The following is a 21693-nucleotide window of genomic DNA, read 5'->3' on the forward strand; positions in this document are numbered from 1 at the left end:
CAGTTTCAAATTGTTTCTTTTTGTGATAATTGCCAAGAAGAGAGGGTAGAAAATTAAGATCACATGAACACCAACCCTTTCATAATTTTTTAAAGAGCGGTTTCATTTCACATGTAGGCGTCATGTAAGTAACTAGGCATTCATGTTGACATTGTCAGGAGCCATTTGCTCAGAATCAGTACACGTTATAGGGTATCTGATCCAATCTCAGAACTGGAAATATAATGATAGTAAACTACACTAAGAGAGAAAGCATCGGGAGTGGCTTTTCCACCACGGTTTCCAGCTCAAACCAACAAGCAAAAAGTATGAGGTAAATGTCTCAGGTTGGGTATCTGCAAATGAACCATATATGGGTGGTTTCAGGGCAGTAATGGAGGATCTCTCCATCTCTCTCATTCAAGGCATGTCTGATGAAACAGCAATAACTGCACCTTCTGCCTGTGACTTGTCATTAGAGACCAAACGTTGTCTCAACTTATCTCCTTTTCCTTCACCCTTCAAATTGTTTTCCTTACTCTTACCCCGTAGCACCGAGTAAAGACCCACCACTATCAAAATAGCTCCAACAATGCTGAAATTGAGAGAGAAAGAGACAGAGTTGGGTTAGCAGTTTGTGGAAAATGAATAGTTTGAAAGTCGAGCATCAATATACATGAGAGAAAATTAATATATCCCGCAATTTATGAAGGGTGTGGTTTGTGTAGAACCGAGGCTCTTATCAAAGTAAGTGCATCTTCAAATAGTATCGAGAAATGTGTTTTCAATAATGAAAATGTTTGTGATACCATAAAATATATTTTATCTTTAATTATATAATTTAAAGCTTCAAAAATAATGTAGATCGAGCAGATCTATGTAAACTTGAAAATTTTGAAACTTGACGGTCCAAAAATGCATTCCAAGATCCACTATTTTCAAAACTTGAAATCCATTTTTTTTCTTATGTCCATACATCTTGATATTGAGATGCTCAATTTGGGGATATTTGGGCATCAAATCAACCTCTTCTAGAAAACTTTTTGAGGTGGGCTCTAATTTGATTGTTTAGAGCCTTAGCTCGACATAAACTTTCCATTTATGAATGCATGAGAGCCAAAGTGCATATTGGTTTGTGATGCAAGAGCCATTTTAAACTTAGAAGGAAGCATCATCAACATTTCTTCAAAAGAAATTAGTTTATAATATGAGAGTAATTTTAAAGTCTTGACTAATGCACATAACACATACCCTCCTGTGTATAACTGGTCACCAAGACTCATGGAAGCCATAATGGCAACAGCAATGGTTTGCACAGGCTGATAAACAGCAACAAACATGGGGCCTCCTCTATCAATGCACCATATCTGAACAGAGAAAGCAATTCCAGATGCCACAAAGCCCTGGATTCAACATTTTCTTATTACAACGCGCGATTCATGGGAGATGAAGTACTCATTGATTAAAAACTTACAGAAGAAAGTTGAGCCAAAACAACAAAACCAGAGCTTGAGCAATATAAAAGTTACAGCATATAGGATGGTGAAGAGCTCCTCCTTGGATTGGATGATCCAATGCTGAGCATCTGCTTCTACAAAGGCGGCTATGATCAAGAACTGGATGACCCCAAAGAAGCAGGTGAAGGAAGTAACAGATATCCTTGCCGGGTACTTCTTAAGTACAGGCGCCTGTGAAGCATTAGAAAATTAGAAGAATCGATGACAAAAAATCATCATCATCATCTGAGCATTATCCCAACTATTTGGGGTCGGCCAAGTCACTGAGGTAAGAGTAATTGATGGATTTTGAGAGAGAGAGAGAGAGAGAGAGAGAGGAAAGAAATGGTTGTTCGGGCCTGCAGGACTATCCAACCAGACCAGGCCAAGCAGTTCCCAAAAAGGTAAAGGCAACCCAATTTCCAGTTCTCTGTCTTCTCCGAGGAAATAAGGGAATGATGGTGTAGTAATGGTGGACCCTTGAAGAGGGTGATGATGGATGCCCCACCCACACAAGCAATTGTTCCCGCCACTTTTGCCACCCCATCTCTCCTCATAATATGAACCTGCTCCAGCCTGTCCCATCCTTAATTTCTCAGCATACAAACTTGGAAGGCCAATAAAATCAATATGTAGAAGAAACATTAGTGTTTTCTCAAAGACCTTAGAGCAGCAGCCATGGCAAATGTGATTGCAGCCACTGAATTCTGTATGGCAGATGCAAAGGTAGGAGAGGCATAGTACAAGCCCACCAGATAAAATCCTTGATTTGCAGTAATCCTTTTAAAATAAAGAAGCAAAGTCATTACTACTTGTTTAGATTAGAAGTACATATAAATGTGTGTGTAAGAGAGAGAGCTTACCCGCATAACGCAAGAAGAAAGAACTGAACAGGAAACGAGAATGTGAGAGGAGGTCGTTCTTTCCTGCTCACAAGACAAATACAGAGAAATGAATCTAAGGGTGCGTTTGTTTGCTGGAAGATAAACGTTTCCTGAAAAAAGGAAATTCTTCACAATAGAAAGACTCACCTCTCAAGAAAATAGGCAAATGGGCCGAGCAACAGGACTGCAATTATGTTCCTATACACAGGGAAAACAATCTTGCTGACACCCATGTTGAGAGCTTCCCTAGACACCAGCAGTTTGTTCCTTACTTTATTAGTTTTTGTTGCATCACAGCAATGCGAACTAAACTGTTCGAAAAAATTCTTCTTTGGTTGCAGCTCACCGAGAGTCGGCAAATCTATTTATTTGACTAGCAAACAACCATGTTGTTAAACACAATTGAATTTTTTTAATGTTTAGGCATTATCTAAAATGTCATAACTATCCAAACTTGAAAAACTCAATAGAACCAATTTTTCTATGTGGAAAAGAAAAATTAGATATGTTATCTTCCAAGATAGGGTGGACTATGTTATAGATATAATACCAGCAATTTTAGAGCATAATGCTAATGGTCAAGCCAGAAGGGGACATGACAAATGGTTAAAAGATAACAAAATAGCTAATACTACTATGTTGAGTTTTATGGAAGATGATTTAATTAGAGCCTTTGATGATCACACCACAGCTCAAAGTATGATGGGTGCCCAATCTGAAAAGTATGGGACCACTTCTGACACTTCTGTGCCATTACTATTAGAAATATATAATTCTTGCAGAATGAAAGAATCGGACTCAGAGACCGAGCATGTCAATAAAATGATAGTGCTCGCAAAAGACCTTGCTGTGGACGAGAATCCAGTCCCTGACCATATGCAAATATCCATTGTCCTTAACAGTCTCCCTCCATCTTGGCAGCCTGTTGTAATTGCATTAAAACCATTCTGTACAGGGGATGACTACATTGAATCTTCTCATGCATCTCAGTATTGAAGCTGAGAGAAGAATGAGGAAAAAGTCAAATGAGCTCCACTTTGTCCAAAGTTCATTTTCCTAGATTCTCAAGAAACCTTATAATAATCAGAATAATAATAGGGATAAGGGAAATAGGAGAAATTTTAAAAATCAAAAGAATAAGGTTGATAAGACCTATTTTTAATGTAAGAAACTTGGGCACATCAATTTAATTGTCCATGCTGAAAAACAAAAATAAGAACTAGAACAACAATGCTCGAAGTAATAATAGTAATCAAAATAAAAGAAAAAACTTGTTCCGCGTAGTCCTAGAATCAATAGTTGTCGACCATGACCTGAGGAATTGGTTGTTCGACTCAGCCTTCACTCGACATGTCTCAAGGACTAAAGACGGATTCATGAAGCTGAAGGAGATCGCAGTCGATAATCAGCAGATTTATATGGGGAATGACACCTACTGTGATGTACTTGGTGTTGGTACTTTTAAGATGTATTTACCAGGTGGAACGAATATCCTATTGACTGATATTTTGCATGCACCCAATATAAGGCACAATTTAATTTCTATTTGTAGATTAAACGACAAGGGTTATAAAATAAAGTTCAGGTCTGGTCAGGTCACCATTGGGAAACATTCTAGAGCATTGGTGTATGGTACTAAGGTTAAAAGATGCTTGCTCCCCAATTTAGAAGAAATTATGTTCAAAACATGCGAACCATGTATTTCTGATAAATTAACTGAGAAGCATTTCCCTAAAGGAACAAGGTCTAGTGAACTACTTAGAATTATTCCCTCTGATATATGTGACGCATTAAATGTAAAAACACATAGAGATATGGAATATTTCATAACTTTTATAGATAATTATTCATGTTTTGGATATGTATACCTAATTAATAAAAAATCAAATACATTAGAAACATTTAAAGAATATAAAGCTAAGGTAGAAAAACAGCTAGGTAGACATATTAAAATTCTTCGAACAGATAGAGGAGGTGAATATTGCTCTACCTTATTTACTGAATTTTGTAATGAGTAAGGTATAATTTACCAAACCTCCATGCCATATATACCACAACAAAATGGTGTAGTTGAAAGAAGAAATAGAACTCTAATGGACATAATGAGGTCTACGATAAGTCATTCAAATTTGTTATCTCATTTTTGGGGTGAGGCTATCAACACTGCAATGTATATTATTAATCGTGTTCCAACTAAATCGATAAACAGTAGGAAACCTGACCTTAATAACTTGAAAGTTTGGGGTTCTTGGGTATATGTACTTATGTCACAACAAAATAGAGATAAATTACAAAGTAAACTATAAAATACTCTTTTACAGGTTATCCAAAAAATTCTAAGGGCTATAGATTCTATAACCATGATACTAGATCATTAATAGAGAGCTGTGATGTTCATTTTTTAGAAAATATAGATGAAGAACATACTTTAAGTAAGCCTATTAACTTACATGAAATTGATAAAGATAAGGGTCGAGAAGACCCTATTTCTCAATCTCCCTCTACAATTGATGAGAATGATTCAATTGAACCTAGTATACCAGATAGGCCTAAAAGAACTAGAGCCCCACCTACCACTTTAGAAGAATTTTATGTATTTATGAATGAAGATGATTATTCTTCATTGAGCGATGATTCAATAGATGAACCTCAAAACTACAGTGAAGCTATTTTCTCACTTGACTCAGTTGAGTGGACTCCAGTCATGAATGATGAACTTGATTCTATTAAAAGAAATTAAGTTTGGGAATTGGTTGACCTCCTTAAAAATAGAAAATTCATTGATTCCAAATGGGTCCTAAAGAAAAATCTTAACGCAAATAGATTCATTGATAAATATAAAACTCGGTTGGTAGTTAAAGGATTTACTCAAAGGGATGGCATAGATTATGTAGAGACTTATTCTCCAGTAGCAAAATTTTCATCTATTAGGATTACCCTAGCATATTATGATATAGAATTATTTCAAATGGACGTTAAAACAACTTTCTTAAATAGAGAATTAAAAGAAGATATATACATGAAACAATCAGAAGAATATGTAATTAAAGGTCAAGAAGACAAGGTATATAAACTTAAGAAATCTTTGTATGGTCTAAAACAGTCTTCAAAGCAGTGGTACTTTATTTTTCATAATGGAATCACTGAAATTTGTTATGTAGCCAGTAGGTTAGACCATTGTGCATATGTCTGGAATAATGAGAGCAATTTTGTTGTATTATCACTGTATGTACATGATAGTTTGATAGCCAGTAATGATATTGGCATGATTAACCATACCAAATCATGGCTAAGTTCTCATTTTGAGATAAAAGATATGGGAGAAGCCCCATATATGTTGGGCATTAAGATAACAAGAGATAGAAGTTCAAGACTTCTATATTTATCTCAAGAAAATTATTTAAAAATTACTTTAAATAGATTTAAGATGGAAAATTTCAACCCCATAGATACACCTATTTGTAAAGGCTTGAAATTATCAAAGAAAATATTTTCATGTAATGAGAATGACAAAGATGAAATTGAATTAATTCCATATGCTCAATCTGTGTGATGTATAAATTATGTCATGTTGTGTACAAGACCTGATTTGAGTCATGCATACGGTCTTGTGAGTAGATTTCAGAGTAATCATGGGATGGTTCATTAGCAAGCCGTAAAAATGATACTCAAATATATTCAAAAAACTAAAAATTACAATTTGTGCTTTCAAGCTGATAATTTGGAGGTTACTGGGTACTCTGATGCAGGCTTTGCAAGAGACTCAGATGATAGAAAATCAATCTCAAGACTTGTATTCCTCTTCGGAGGTGGATAGGTTTCTTGGTCTAGTAAGAAACGAGGTTGTGTAGCTCGGTATACTGTGAAAGCCAAGTATATTACTTGTAGTATTGCTCAACATATGCCGTCTGGATTAAACGTTTCATAAATGATTTGAAGCTGGATATAGCTGAAGGACCTGTTAAATTTTTTTGTGATAACCAAGCTGTCATCTCATCAATTAGAAATTGAGCATATAGTTGCAAGCGTAAGCACATTTAAATTGATTATCATTACATTTATGAATATTATTAAAAAGAATGAAATAACTGCAAGTTATTTGCCTTATTCAGATATGATTGCAGACCCTTTAACAAAGGGATTAAGTGCATAAATATTATCAAAGCATATACCTTTGATGGGACTTAGGAATATCTAAGTTAGGAACTCCCAAATAGGATATGTGTGTATGTGTGTGTGTTGGTCATGAGAGGAAACGCTACATTAGCTTGAAAAACCCTATGACATGATTTTGGATGTTTTTTTTGTCATGAGATGCATAACCACACTAACGTGAAAAGCCTCATGACAAGGATATGCTTATAAATGTTAAACTCATTAAGTGGTATAGACTTTATGATATTTCAATGTATCTAGTCCTCATGGCCAAGTGGGAGATGTTGGTACATGTGGGTGGCCATGGGGCCTCACATGTGTCATATTTCTCTCTCTTTATCTTAATAATACATTTTAATGTTTATCACTAAAAATGCTTCTTAGATAAAGAAGATGCATTTATCTAACAGGTAGAAAATAACTACCCATCTCATAGGAAAAGATGGTCACATTCTCAAAGATTCTAGGAGGAAAGTCGAACATTAGAGAATGGCATCCTCCCATCCCTTTATAACTAGGGTTTCATAGTTATAGAGAGGCACACAGAGAAAACACATAATTCTCAAATTTCTGGTAAAACTTGATCTATGTGATTCACAGTCTTACGACATTACCTTCGATTCCTGGGACTTTTGCGGGTTCATCTCTTCCCCTAAAAGTTCAATAGGGGAATGGTCAAGTGTTACTCCTCTTATTGTAGTTATTGTTCTTATTCCCTCAAAAGGTTTAGAGCCATGTTAGAAGAGGCAACTGGCCAAATGAGATAAGACTGTGATATTTATGGCTCTTAAGGAGTGTTTAAAATTTAAAAATACCATCGGGGAAACATGTTCATCGTCCTCTTTTTTTTAACAAAGAAACCATGTATTCGTCAAGTTGGCAAGCATGGGAGCATGGAACATAACTCATTATAGCTATCGCAAGTTCTATTATTATTTTATTTACCTAAAAAAAGGTTCAAATATTATTGTTTCTATCAATGATTTAAAAAATGCCCGGTCGACACGGAATCACCCGGTTTGACCTGAAAATCGGTCACCCGGTGCCAATTTTGTCAATATATGAAATCGTCTGGGTCTAAAAGATAATCGGCGACTTGTTATAGTAAAACAACATTTTGCTACGGTAAAAACATCCATTTGCTATAGTCAACATGTTGATTCACCAATCCGGACCTGTTTTTGGCCGGTTCATTATTTTTGCACTTGTTTTTTTTTTCACTAGTTCACTATTTTCTTTCGCATAGTAAAACAGTGACCCGAACCGGTATTTGCAATGCCCAATCCAGGTCACTGATCTATTTTTTAAATCATTGGTTTCAATAGAATCTTTATCCATTAATTTCCATCTATAAAGCCCCCATATTTTGGAGATATAACGTTTTCAACCTAGCCATTAACTACCAGAAAAAGGAAAAAAAAGAAGTAAATCTTTGTCATGAATATTTTTATATATATATTTTTCATACGTGTGAATTTAAGAGAGGATTTGGCACCGTTTCAATATCATTTATTGAAAATTTAAAAATAAAACAATGTTTAGGCATGACATTGAAGTTGGGGCCATCTCAGCATTTTTACTCAGATTAGATGGCTCGGAGATGTTAAAGAAAATGTGTCTTTAAAATATTTGCAAAAATATGGGCTCAATTTTTAATTTTGTTTATTTGTCCTTTTCTACCCCACTTAAAAGGTGTTTTAAAAGGAATAAATAAATTTAGAGGGAAAAAAGAAATTTCATGTGAAGAGAGGGACAAGTGCCAATTGAGAGGCATCACTTAGCCATTCTCTCTACAAGTGTCTCTCTCAATTTCTTTTAAATGGCTATACATGGGAAAGGGTTTAGAGAGGTTTAAGCACCTTGCACAAGCTCAATCTCTCTCTCTAAAGCCTTTTTGTCTCTCTTAAGTTTTCTTGTGAGCTGCATACAAGGATGTGCCTCTCATATTTGTAAGAGCCCTCCACTATTGCCTCTCATTTATGTGAGAGCCCTACAGTATCATAGAATAAGAGTACAACACTTTGTTGCCTCTCGCAACACTATCTCTCTCTTGATTATTTGCTAACTCTTGTTTTGTCACAAACATATATTTCTTCTCCTATAATATACTCATGGGAAGCACACTCCCAGTGGTTGTCTCTGTCTAGAAAGGTAATGAAACTCGCCTGCAAGTCTTTACAAGTTTGATGACTTTGTTCCATGATTTTATTTATAGTTTCTATTCAAAATAGCACTTGAAGTTTAAGAAAGGCTCCATGAGCGAGGAGTAACTTATAGGGCATTGTTTTCAGTTTGTTGGAGTGATTTACATTGTATTTTGATGAGTATATGCTTGCTGGAAATTACCTCAAGGTTTTTTGGTTGAGTTTTACAATAGTTGCAATCGATTTCGAATTTTGATTCTTTTATGTATGACAAAATTAGTGATCTTTGTATATCTTTTTCAGATTCCTAGAGGAATTTATAGCAAGCTATTTGCAAGTGTTTTTGTAGAGCAAGAAAGGGTTGCTTGCCATGTATTTGTTATTTTTTTGGTTGCGTTCAAAACCTAATTTGCATGTTACTATAGCGCTATTTACTTCTGAAAACAAAAAATATCTGTTATATTTGGGCTAACAATTAGTTTCAAAGCTTAGGAGTTTTCATTTTGTATAAAAAATGGCTAATCCTAGAGTTGTATTGGCTGGTTTTGTAAAAATTGATAAACTTGATGACTATAATTTCTCACTTTAGAAGAGTAAAGTGTCTTATTTACTGCACACCATGGATTTGTTATAAGTAATTGAAGAAGAAATCCTACATGAACCTGATGATGATTCTACACTTAGAGAGAGCAAAGATACTTGAAATGGAAAAATGATAATTTCACACGTAAGGGTGCTATCTTGAGTTATCTTAGTGACAAATTGTACAAGGTCTTTGAAACTTATAATACTAAAGATTATGGGAGACCATAGAGAAAGGGCACACCAAGGATAACTACATGGCAAACCATGAGCCATATGAAAGATTTAACCAACACAAAATGAGAGAGAATCAATCGATGCTGGAATGTTTTGATGACATGATTTTAATGGCTGACCAACTTGCAAGTTATGGAGAACCTATATCTAAGCACCATCAAATCATGAAGATTATAGAAAAACTCCCTAAAAAGATCTTAAGAAAAACTTGCCCGAACAAAGTTATCCACACCCTTGACGATTTAAGATGACATTTTAAAATGGAAGAGAATAATAGGGTAAAAGAGAAAAATGATAGAACCCAATAGCAAGCTCATTTTGCTATTAAAAACAATTGTCAATTAAACCTAATAATAAGAAGAGAAAGGGGAATAAAGAAAACCATGAAGAAACAAAAAAAGAAGATAAGAAAGCAACAAAATTCTTTAAAAAATTGAGAAGATGCTTTAACAGTAACAAACTTAGTTATATTGCCAAATCTGGTAACGGCCCACCAACGAAGATAGAGAGAGGAAAACCTAGCCACTCATAGGATATTGCATTCATAGTAGAAGAGTCTTTCATGGCCACCCATCCAATGGTTGGTGGATTGACTCGAACGTAAGAAGGCATATCACCACAAGCAAGGAGCACGTCATGGAGTTTAGACAGAAGATTAGTAATTAGAAGCTTTATATCGGAAACTCTTCTTAGGTCCACATAGAGGTGATCATAAAGCTTCTTCTTCTTCTTAGTGGGGACACTCTTACCTTCAATGATTTCCTCTATGCCCCCAGCAATGAAGCGTAACCTCATTTTTTTGTCTAAGATAGATAATAATGGGGTTGAATTATTTTGTTAAGAATGGTGCAGAGGTGGCTAAGGCCACTCTTTGTGGCAATTTGTGCAAATTTAAGATTAATGAAATGAAAGCATCTTGCTCTTATATTGTTTGTGCTTCTTACCAAGAAAGCTTTAATATATACCATAAAAGATTAGGACACATTGGCTATGAAAAGTTATTTAGAATGATGAAAGAAAAACTAATTCCTTATGAAGAAAATGAGAAATTTAAATGTGAAAACTGTTTAAAATGAACGATGCATAAAAAACCATTCCTAAAAGGAAGGAGGGTTGAAAGTGTTCTAAACACAATCCATACTGATATTTGTGGAAGATGAAATGCTAAAGCCTATAAAGCGCCTGAATATTTAATTACTTTCATTGATGATTATTCAACATATGCATATACAAATTTGATTTATCATAAAAGAGCTTTAGAAAAATTTAACGAGTATAAGATGGAGGTAGAAAATCATTTAGATGAAAAGGTTAAATTGTTTAAAAGTGATAGGGGTGGAGAATATACTTCACTAGAATTTAAAAACTTTTGTTAGGAACATGGACAATGTATACTACCTTATACACCCCAACAGAATGATATAGTTGAAAGAAAGAATAGAACCTTATTAGAGATGTCTAATTGTATGATACAATAAGTTAATCTACCTCACCAATTTTGGGAAGAAACTTTCTGAGCCTCAACTTATATATTAAATTAATTACCTAGCAAATCTAAAATTATGACCCCTTTTGAATTATAGTTTAATAGAATACCTAATTTAGATCACATTAGAGTTTTTGGTTGTCTAGCTCATGTCCTTAATTCAAATAGAGAAAAACCTAGACTTACAATAATTAAATGCACTTTGTTTTTACACTCTAGTCATTCTAAAATTTATAGATTCTATGATCATGAGACTGACTATCATAGAAAGTAGAGATGCTCATTTATTTGAGGATGAAAAAATGCAGAAAGAAAAGAAACATAAAATCATAGAAATAGAAGAAAGAAAGAGAAAACCTAGTAATTTTAGTGAGAACCCTTGTAGTGTTGATCATACTTCTATTATGATAGAGCCTAGGAGAAGTGCTAGGGAAACAAAATGACCTAGTTACTTGGATGATTACTATGGGTATAATATAGAACTTGATAATGAGTCCATAAACTTTAAAGATGCTATAGGTTCATCGGAGGCATCCAATTGAATGTAGGTAATGCAAGATGAATATAACTCATTGATGAAAAACGAGAAATGGATTTTAGTAGACCTATCAAAAGGTGGAAGAGCCATTACCTGTAAATGGGTATACACTAAGAAATTGAACCCAGATGGAACCATTGATAGATATAATACTAGATTGGTTGCTAAGGGTTTTATCTAAGTAGAAGGAGTAGATTACAAAGAAATTTTTTCCCCAGCTGCTAGGAAGTCATCCATTAGCAAATTATGATAACTTTGATATACACCAAATGGATGTATAGATAACACATTCCTCAATAGTAAATTAGAGGAGGAGAGTTTTATGAGGCAAACCAAGCGATTTGAGTCTAAAAGACAAGGAGACAAATTGTACAAGTTAAAGAAATCCTTTATGGACTTAAATAGTTCTCAAGATAATGGTATTTAAAGTTCAATGAAGCATTAAAGTCCCCCCCCCCCCCCCCCCCCTTGTGCAAATCGATGGGCCCAGCTCCGTTAAGTCCTTCTAGTAACGGGTTTCCAAGGTCGATTTGATACGAAATATTCTAGAAAATTCTAGAAAAATCCCTAAACTTAATCTTATTAGAATTAGGAGATTAAATCAAACTTTTTCAACCCTAACCCTATTGAAAACCTATAAATGCCTCCTCGAAAATCCCATAAAATGGATTGAAGATACATAAAAAATACTTCGAAAAAACCTTAGGAAATTCCCAGATAATTTGGAAATTTCCAAAACATTCCATATAAATACGAAAAAAACCCCTAGAAGAATTCGAAAAAATCCTAGATGTTCATCATCATCATAGCCTTTTTCAAATTAATTAGGGTCGACACACGAATCCTGGTCTGCCATTCTGCTCTATTAAAGACCATTGCCTTAGTAAGGCTATAAGTCACCATATTTTTTCGGACTACTTCCAACCACATCCTTTTGGGCCTACCATTGCCCCTGTCCATCCTTCGACTTGTAGTAACTCACAACTCTTAATAGGTATTGTACTAGGTTGGCACCACACTTCCTGAATTTTTTGTATTTTGGCCATCAACACTTCTTGAAATTTTACAGTAGTCATTTTTCAAAAAATAGAACATTTTGAAGCTACAAAATTTTGAAGAAACCCAAAAAAAAATCCGAAATTTTTATATGGGGCTCTCTATTTGACACTACCAGAGTGTGTCATGTCGCGCAACATACCTCGTGTTGTGCAGATCAGCACGACACTCCTCATGTCATGCTACATGACACGCCCCATGTCACGTAGTACGGATTATAAGAAAAAATTCGGAAGCCCATCTCCCAGTTATTTTCAACCCCGTGTGATTTTTGTGGTTTCAGCTTTCCTATTTGTGCTTCTGTAAATTCTAGGAAAATAGAAAAATAGGATTTAAGTCTTTCTTTGCTTTATCACTTCATATTTGATTTTATTTGTTTTAAATCTTATCTGCAAGCCTTAAAATTTTGATTTGATCTCTTTTAAAAGATCTTTATCTTTACCGTGATAAAAGGATAAGAAAAAAAAAAGACAAAGATAAATCTAGGTTTTCTCTTCTCTTACCATGTAGATTAGACTTGTTCTTATTTTCTAAAATTTTATCTCTTATTTTAAAACCTTATCTACAAGCGTAGAATTTGTTGACTTTATTTTCTTTTAGAAAGCATCTTTATCTCTTTTAGTAAAATAAAAATAATAAAAAAAAAAAGAAAAAAAACAGATAGATCTAGGTTTTCTCTTCTCTTATCAATTTAGATTAGACTTGATGACCTTATCTTTTGTTTTTTAAGTCTTATCTATATAGAATTGAATTTTATTGACTCTATCTTCTTTTAAAAGCATCTTTATCTTCTTTAAGAACAAAAAAAAAAAAAAAAAGAAGGAAGAAGAAGATAAAAGATAAACTGAGGGTCTTTCTCTTCTCTTATTTATTTAGATTAAATTTCATCTTATCTGCTTAGATACTTCATCGCTTTAGTTTAGAAATATTTGGTCTTATCTCATTAGATGAAATCTTTATTTCCATCTCTATCTCTTTCTTTACTTGACTAGGTTGTATGCCTATGCTCTTTTCTCACACTTACTACACATATCATTGAGTGTTGATCTTACATACTTACTCATACATGCTTAAATATACATAAAAAATTTCAAATTTTTGAAAACCCCTACACCAACACTTAAGTCGTGCGGGAACCCAGTTTTGGGCGAGAAGTACTGGGAATATGTACAACAATTTAGCAAAGCATCCCTCTGGGTAAACTCTGACCACGAAACACGCCCACTATAGTAAGGACCAGCCTTCGCAAATGATTGTAGCCGGACCTTATGTGGGTACCTATCAAGCCTAGCTGATTTCAATTTTTTACTGAGTTAGGAAACCCACTGACCCAGCCTACCTATAGTCCCAAGTAAAATTGTCTTCAAACCATTTTCGTGTACCTTTCTTGAGCTAGGTTCGAGTGTAGGACTAAACTAGGTTCGAGTCTAAGTCTAGTCAGACTCAAGTTTAGGTATAGCCTAGTCTAGGTCTGAGCTTGGTTCAGGTCAAAGCCAGTTAGGTCCAAGTCTTGGTTCAGTTTAGGCCTCTAGGTCTAGGTTTGAACCTAAGACAAAGCCTAAAGCCTAGGCCCACACCTAGGTCCACATTTAAGGCTCAAGCCCAGTCTAGAATCTGGCCTAGGCCTACTCTAGGTGAAGGCCCAAATTCTAAACCCAGGTCGACTTCCAGCTATAGGTCTAGGTTCAAGTCTGGGTCCATTCTAAGTCAAGTCCAATCTTTCTTAGTCTAAACCAAGATGCGGTCCAACCCTTTATACCAGTCTATGTCTAGGGAGCCAAGTCAGTCTTTGGGGCATCACTAAGGTGCACCCTCAAACCATAAGACCTATGAGGGAAAGTCTATCAAAACCCACATGGAACCAAAGCTAGTTACCTGGGTCCCTAGGCTACCAGTCATCCTATCAATGATTCAGGAACCGGGGGCCACCAAGTCAATAAAGTCCACAGCAACCCGAATGATGTACTCATCCGGCAGGCTAGCATGTGAGACTTAGAGTATTATCGAAAATTAAGTTGATATGATCAAGGAAGATAAAAAATGTGAAACCCTAAAACCCTTTGGTCAGTTGACTCAAACCAGGTCAACCTTTCTCCTAACCCTAATAACTAGTTGGTTAGGGATCAGCCGAGTCAGGGCCCAAACAAGGCTAGTCACTCGGAAAAACTAGAAAGTTCAACATCTTTGCCTCAACTTAGGAGTTCATCAAGACAGACCTCTACTCACTATAGTGCACCCTTAACTAATTTTGAGGATTGCGAGTCCCTCTCAATCGAGTGTCTTAGGGACCTATCCAACGTCAGAGCCTTCTTACGATGCATTGGCCTTACCGAACCTTGTGACCCATCTCAGATCTCAAGCTAGCATCCGATTCAAGTTCAGAGGACCTCTTCTACCCCGGATCAACATAGTCATGCCTGTTCCACCCACTTGGCGAGTCGTCATTGCCAAAGCACTCATCATGATCCACCTCATGTCCCAACCTAACGGCATGGTTAAAATCCTCTTGAATCTCATGGTCAACCTAGTTTAGTGAGTCAGTATGGAATTTGTAACCCACAAGTCAGTCGATCCTTACCGGCTGAGGCACAAGCTCAGCTTCGAGCATAACCGGTTCCGACCCAAACTTATTGTCCATCTCTTGAAGATAGAACTCACCGACTCAATGGAATGTTTTAGTATACACCCTCTCAAGACAATCTCCAACCTTGTTCAGAGAGGTCGTGACTAAAATACCCGGATCAAACTCCCGATGAATTGTTTCAACATTTTGTTGACTAATATCACGGGAACAGATAGCGACCACTGACGCGAGGAGAATTGGTCGCCACCCGACAAATCCTGGTGAGTGATTTACAGACCTGGCGAATAGATTTGGAGATGCTCTATCAAAAGTCATTGATTACACACTCTCTGAAGCCTCTAAGATTATTATGAATATTGGAAAATGTGTTCCCTAAGTATACACTTCACTCAGCAAAAGCATGCAGCCTTTCTCTTTTGACTCAATGCTCAAAATTGCTTCGCGTTATGAGAGAGCAAAGGAAAGGGCCCAAGATCGGTCACCAGTTAGACTGGGGTAAGAGCCTGATGAAATTATAATGAGGCAAGAGCTGGATGAAGTAATGGTGGACCAAGAAGTTGACCGCAGAGAAGATTCATCTCAATGTGACTCCAATAGAATATTAATTGAATAGTGTGAAGCCGATCCCAAGTTGAAACCATTCTGAGAATCGCTTAAAGATATAGATGGAGCTCACTCATGACAAAATCATCAGATATCAGATGACAAAACTATGTCATGTGAAGATGAACAAGTCCTAACTGATATCAATCTGATAAAGATCAATGAGTCAATGGCCCTGCGTGAAAATCATTTCATATGGCATTGGTGTACAGGAAGAAATTGCCCCGAAAAATGAAGAACTGTATACTATGAAAATCTGATAGATCTTCCGATGAAGATCTCTCGAATTTTAACACCATAAACTAATTAAAAATATGTAAATAAAGTTGTAGAGAAAGTGGGACAGATTGAATTCAGATCTAAGGCCAGATTTGCCTAGAAACAAGCAGATCTACTCTCAGATCTGTCGCAAAGCCAGCATGATCCAGAGCATTAAACTACAATTTTTAAGACAAGTTAACAGATCAAATATAAATAAAAGAAGCAAAATAAGAAAAAAAAAAAAAAAGAAAGAGAGAGGAAGAAATAATACCAAACCGAGCCAGATGGCACGGGATTCCTGAGCCTTTGAGGGCTCGTCTGTATCAGAACTGATCCCCTTTGCCACTCTGATTTCGAATGTTGACCAGCAAATCTCTGGTGTAAAGGGTTAGATCTAAGGTTGTTGTGCCCTAATTCTAGTTTTGACCTATGGTTTTTGTGCCCTAGGTCTAGGTTTTCTCAATCTTGGGGGTTAAGACTGCAGGAAGCTAGGGTTTTTATCTTCTCTAGCGTTTTCAATTTAAAGATTTTTCTAAAGCAGACAGTCTTTCTTAGGGTTTAGAGGAGAACTTCCTTAGATTTCTAAGGGTTTTGTGATCTCCAGAGGTTGAATATGAATTCTGAGATTTTCTATAATTTTTAGGGATTTTTTGGGATTTTTTCTAAATTTTTAGGAATTTTCTAAGGGTTTTTCCTATTTTTGGTATTTTGGGGTAATTTTCCTAATTTCGATAATTTCTAAGGTTTTTTTGGTGTCTTTTTTTCTATGTTTTTAGATTAGGTAGAGGGGGTATTTATAAGATTCAATTGATAATTTTTTCTAAATTTTTTAGAGTTTTTTCGAAATTGTTTGGATTTATCTTGAAGTTTTAGCCTTATCTAATTAAAGAAAACATGTTTACTGCATCACCAGATGCATTGACTGCATCATCAACCTACGTCTGGGCATGTCAGGCCCATTACAGCCTGGCCCGCTGCCCGACAGTTGGATCTCATAGGGACTAAATTGTTATTTGTTATATCTTTTTATTCGTAGGTCCGATTGAGACGATTCTTGGACTGTTGGAAAGCTCTTGGGATCTACTTTAAGTTGGGATAGATTTGGGTAATTTTAGGTTACCTAAATTGGGTCTATTAGGATAATGTGGTTTTAAGGGTTCAGAAAACCATAAAATTTGCCATATTTAAAATGGAGTGTCTACAGTTGCCCCTCTCTAGCACTCCCTATCTTTCGAGGAATAGGTGAGTGGCAAAGAAGTAGAAAATTTGGCGTTTTCTGTCCTTTGAGGGGTGGGTGAACATCAATGATAAAGCATACATGTTAAATTTCTTCCTGAGGTCACGTGGTCAGGGGGCACACCAACTATCCCTCCAAGTTATTGCTTTCACCGAGCTCACCCACGGAGGGCATTTTTCCTCCTAGGGTTTATGGTGTGAGATGTCGGTGAGTTACATAAGCTTGAAACTCGAGTTGGATTTTCTAGCCATGCCACTTAACTTCAGGGGTTTTTGTAGTTTGAATTTTAACCCTAGCATTTTCTTTGATCTCCTTAGGGTTTCCTAAGGTTGTTTATAGGAAAAGCCTTTCTATAAGAAGAGATTTGTCTAGTCAATCCGAAGTGAGAGGCGAGGCAGCAACGCGGCAATTGCGGCAACGCGGTAATCATCATATACAGTGTCCAAGCACCTTCATTTTTTTAAGAGTTTTTTAGAATTTTTTTGAAAGTAGGGGAGATTTGAAATAGAACCCGGAGCAAGGAAAGGTTACGAATTTAACAAAGAAATTAAATTTTTTGGAAAACACAAGACATATATTGAAAATTTTGAAAAGAGAAAGATATTTCAAAAACAAGGTTCGTTAGCAGTTTTAACTCCGGCAACCATAGAGCACTCTAAGCAGTTTAACATTATGCAGCGATGGATCATACACCAGACCCTTTTACATCAATTCAGGGATAGACAGAATCCATCGCACAGGGTGGTTGTGCCCTGGATACACCTAACCTTTTGTGTCATACAGGGCTAGACAGTACCTGCCTTGGCTCTTTTACGTCGTACGAGTTTACCGTTTTTCCATCGAACAGGGTGGTGTGCCCTAGATACACCCGACCTTTCACGTAATACGGGGATAGACGATACCTGGCTCGGCTCTTTTACACCGCACGAGTTTGACATTTTTACATTGAACAAGTTGGTTGTGCCCTGGATACACATGACCTTTCAAGTCATATGGGGATAGACAGTACCTGGCTTGGCTCTTTTATGACACACTAGTTTGACGTTTTTCCATTGAAACAGGGTGGTTGTACCTTGGATACACCCAATCATTCACGTCATATGGGAATAGATGGTACCTGTCTCGGCTCTTTTACATTGCATGAGTTTGACATCTTTCCATTAAACAGGGTGGTTGTGCCTTGAATACACCCAACCTTTCACATCATACGAGGATAGACGGTACCTGCCTCGGCTCTTTTACATCTTTCCATTGAAACAAGGTGGTCGTGCCTTGAAGACACCCAAGCTTTCAAGTCATACGGGGGTAGATGATATCTACCTCGACTCTTTTACGTTGCACGAGTTTGACGTATTTCCTATCTCGGCTCTATAACGTCGCACGAGTTTGACGTTTTCCTGTCTCGGCTCTTTAACGTCGCATGAGTTTGACGTTTTTTCTGTCTCGACTCTTTAATGTCGCATGAGTTTGAATTTTTGTTCCTGTCTTGGCTCTTTTAACGTCGCACGAGCTTGACGCTTATCATGCTTCGGCTCTTTTACGTCACACGAGTTTGACGTTTATCATGTCTCGGCTCTTTTACATCGCATGAGTTTGACGTTTTTCTGAATTGGACTTTGGGACATCGTACGCACACATGGGGATGAACTTGCCTCATTTCTTCTCAAGGGATCCAGTCGAGAGAAAAACGCTCCTAGACTAGCCAATATCGTCATTGGCGAGGTTCACCCATCTCCGATATATGGTAGTTGGTAGTTATACTCACACAACCATGGAGTGCCTGACTAGTTTCAAAACTTCTTAACAGGCGTAGGAAGTTGGCTTTGAGAACGAGGTCAAATCGACTAATAGTTTAACCTCTTATAGTGATGAAGTCCTTTCTAAAAAGGTTTTGGAAATGGAGGGTTTTAACAATCAGAATGAAAAGCGCTTTTAAAAGGGACGGGCCCTGCAGTTTTGCCACATGTGGCCCCTTTGGTGGTCAGTTTCTTTATTATATTTTACCCAAAGTTGATGAAAGGATTACCTTGTGGGATCGTGAGAACTCAAAAGTCTCGAAGTTGTCTTTTTACCTTTGGAGCTTTCATCCTATGCTTCGCAGGTCCATGAAGAGTTCTTTGGATTCTTGTTGAGCTTCCATCTTTGAGAGGTCCTGATGTTCTTCCAGGTTTCGTCGAAGTCACTTTGGTTTTCCATTCATACCATGCTTCGGCATCTTTCTGTGTTGGTTCTGTTGGGATCCTGTAGGGTTTAGGATGAGTCTTCGTCCTCAGGGTCTATTTGTGCCGTATTGTTGAAACTTTCAAGTACTTGTTTATACTTGAGTGTTTTTTATTCAAAAGCTCCTTCTTGGAGATTATTTTGCCCGTGATGCCTTTTCAGGTTTTCTTTCAGGTTTTCACCACGTCCATTTTTGTTTTTCTTCTTTTTTCCTTCTTTTTTTTTGATGTCTTTTCAAGTTTTCACCACTCTTTTGAGCTCGTTATGGGTAGTATTTTCTGAGATAAATCGCATTGATGGGGTCGTTGAGCTCGCACCCCTCCTGATTCTTGATCTTGTAAGAATTGTCTACGTGCCCCTCCCAATTAGGTTTGAACTTGCCTAAAGGATGTGGGTTTGTAGGGCTGTGGAAGATTTTCTTGAGTACCATGTCCCCTTTCTTGAACTGTCGAAGAATAACTTTATTTGGTATGCCCTCTCGATTCTACGCTGGTAAGCAACAATATTTTGTGTTGCTCGTAGTCGTCTTTCATCCAAATTAACGAGGGCAGTGATTCGTGCTTCGACATTTTGTTCCTCATCTGATTTATGACTAAGCACTCGGAGTGACGGTATTTCAACTTCAATGGGTAACACTGCTTCTATACCATACACCAATGAGTACAAGGTCATGCCCGTAAGAGACTTCTCAGTTGTCCGGTAGGCCTATAGTACGTCTTTTAGCTTTTCATGCCAATCTTTGCCACCTTCTATTATTCTGTCTATAATTCTAAGAAGTCATTTGTTTGTAGCATCTGCTCGTCCATTTCCTTGAGGGTAGTAAGGTGTGGAGAATTTCTGCATTATCCCAAAGTTTTTCCACACCTTAAAGACCTTTTTCATTTTCGAGATTGGATACATTGTCAGTAATGATTGACTCAGGAATACCGAACCTGAATACAATATTGTTCTTTATGAAACAGGCAACATGTTATCCCTCAATTTTGATAAATGATGCGGCCTCTACCCATTTGGTGAAGTACTATGTAGCTGTTAATATAAAACAGTGGCCATTTGAGGCTTTTAGTGAGATCATTTCGATGATATCAAGACCCCACATGGCAAAGGACCATACAAGCGTTGTTGAGTTGAGTGGTACAGACGGTGATTGGATGAGGTCTCCAAAAGCTGACATTTGAGACACCTCTTTACGAACTTCCAACAATCTTCAGCCATGGTGGTCCAATAATAGCTTTGGCGCTTGATTTTCTGAGCTAAGGCGGCTGCACCAGAATGACCTTCGTCATTGTGTAACTCTGTCAGTACTTGGTCGATTTCTGATTGATCAAGACACCGTAGAATGATGCCATCAAATTACTTTTTGAACATGAGATCTCCTCTTACTAAGAATCCCATAAAAAACCTTCAAAGGGCTTCTTTCTCCTTTTTGGTGGGTCCTTCAGGGTATAACTCATCTTTCAGCAAGGACAGAACATTGTGGAACCATAGTTTTGCCTTAACTAGCGCATCTGAAGCCACGAGAGACACTTCCTCATCGTTCTCATTTTCTTACTCTATTTCTTTTTCGGTCCTTGGTGGGGAAGGATCATATTTGTTCCTGATAGAGAATGGCAGCATGGTTATTTTTAAAGGAATATCAACCATTGAAGCAAGAGTCGCAAGGGCATCAGTGAACCGATTATTTTCCCTAGTTATATGCTAAAAGGTGATTTTCTTGAAATATGAGATCATCTTTTCTACCTTTTCTTGATAGGGCTTGATCTTTTCTTCTTTCACCTTCCAAATCCCTTAAACTTGGTTTATGATGAGTAAGGAGTTACCAATCACTCGTATTTGTTGGATTTTTATTCCCATAGCATTCTCGAGCCCGGCTATCAAGTCTTCATATTCAGCAACGTTATTAGTACATAGGAAATTCAATCTAATGGCTGTTGGCAGTAAAATCTTCTTGAGTGAGCATAGTATGACTCCTATACCTGACCCGTATTCATTCCTTGCACCATCGAAGTATAGCTCTCAAATTGATTCCTCAATTGTGAAGAGGTTCTCATCAAGGAGATCTGTGTTGACGGGAGTGTTATCTGGCAGTGCGTGTTCAGCTAAGTGGTCAACAATGGCTTGTCCTTTGATCGTGTTCAGCTAAGTGGTCAACAATGGCTTGTACTTTGATCGATTTTTGAGTAACATATTCGATCTCGAACTCGCTCAATAGCATTCTCCACTTCGCTAAA

General features: G+C 36.9%; 1 protein-coding gene across 1 annotated transcript; it reads right to left on the minus strand.

Annotated features, from left to right (window-relative positions):
- Positions 1 to 193: 193 nt before the first annotated feature.
- On the minus strand, positions 194 to 10272 carry LOC18433901 (protein WALLS ARE THIN 1). Its single transcript, XM_006843979.4, has 8 exons — positions 9996 to 10272; positions 2507 to 2720; positions 2339 to 2401; positions 2139 to 2255; positions 1835 to 2051; positions 1509 to 1667; positions 1231 to 1382; positions 194 to 574 (listed from the first exon to the last, which is right to left on the minus strand). The coding sequence occupies exons 1-8, from the start codon at positions 10270 to 10272 to the stop codon at positions 400 to 402; spliced, it is 1374 nt and encodes a 457-aa protein (XP_006844042.2). The 3' UTR covers positions 194 to 399.
- Positions 10273 to 21693: the final 11421 nt, after the last annotated feature.

This window comes from Amborella trichopoda, chromosome 13, assembly GCF_054954075.1.
Source record: "Amborella trichopoda isolate Santa Cruz 75 chromosome 13, AtrichopodaSantaCruz75HAP2 v2.0, whole genome shotgun sequence".
NCBI classification, from domain to species: domain Eukaryota; kingdom Viridiplantae; phylum Streptophyta; class Magnoliopsida; order Amborellales; family Amborellaceae; genus Amborella; species Amborella trichopoda.

Bases quoted from the DNA above. Each gene is read 5' to 3' on its own strand.
- LOC18433901 (XM_006843979.4), bottom strand. From the start codon at position 10,272: ATGAGGTTACGCTTCATTGCTGGGGGCATAGAGGAAATCATTGAAGGT. The intron at 2,052-2,138 runs GTCTTTGAGAAA...AGGATGGGACAG, and splicing joins GCCATGGCTGCTGCTCTAAG to GCTGGAGCAGGTTCATATTA. The intron at 575-1,230 runs GTATGTGTTATG...TCTCAATTTCAG, and splicing joins GACCAGTTATACACAGGAGG to CATTGTTGGAGCTATTTTGA.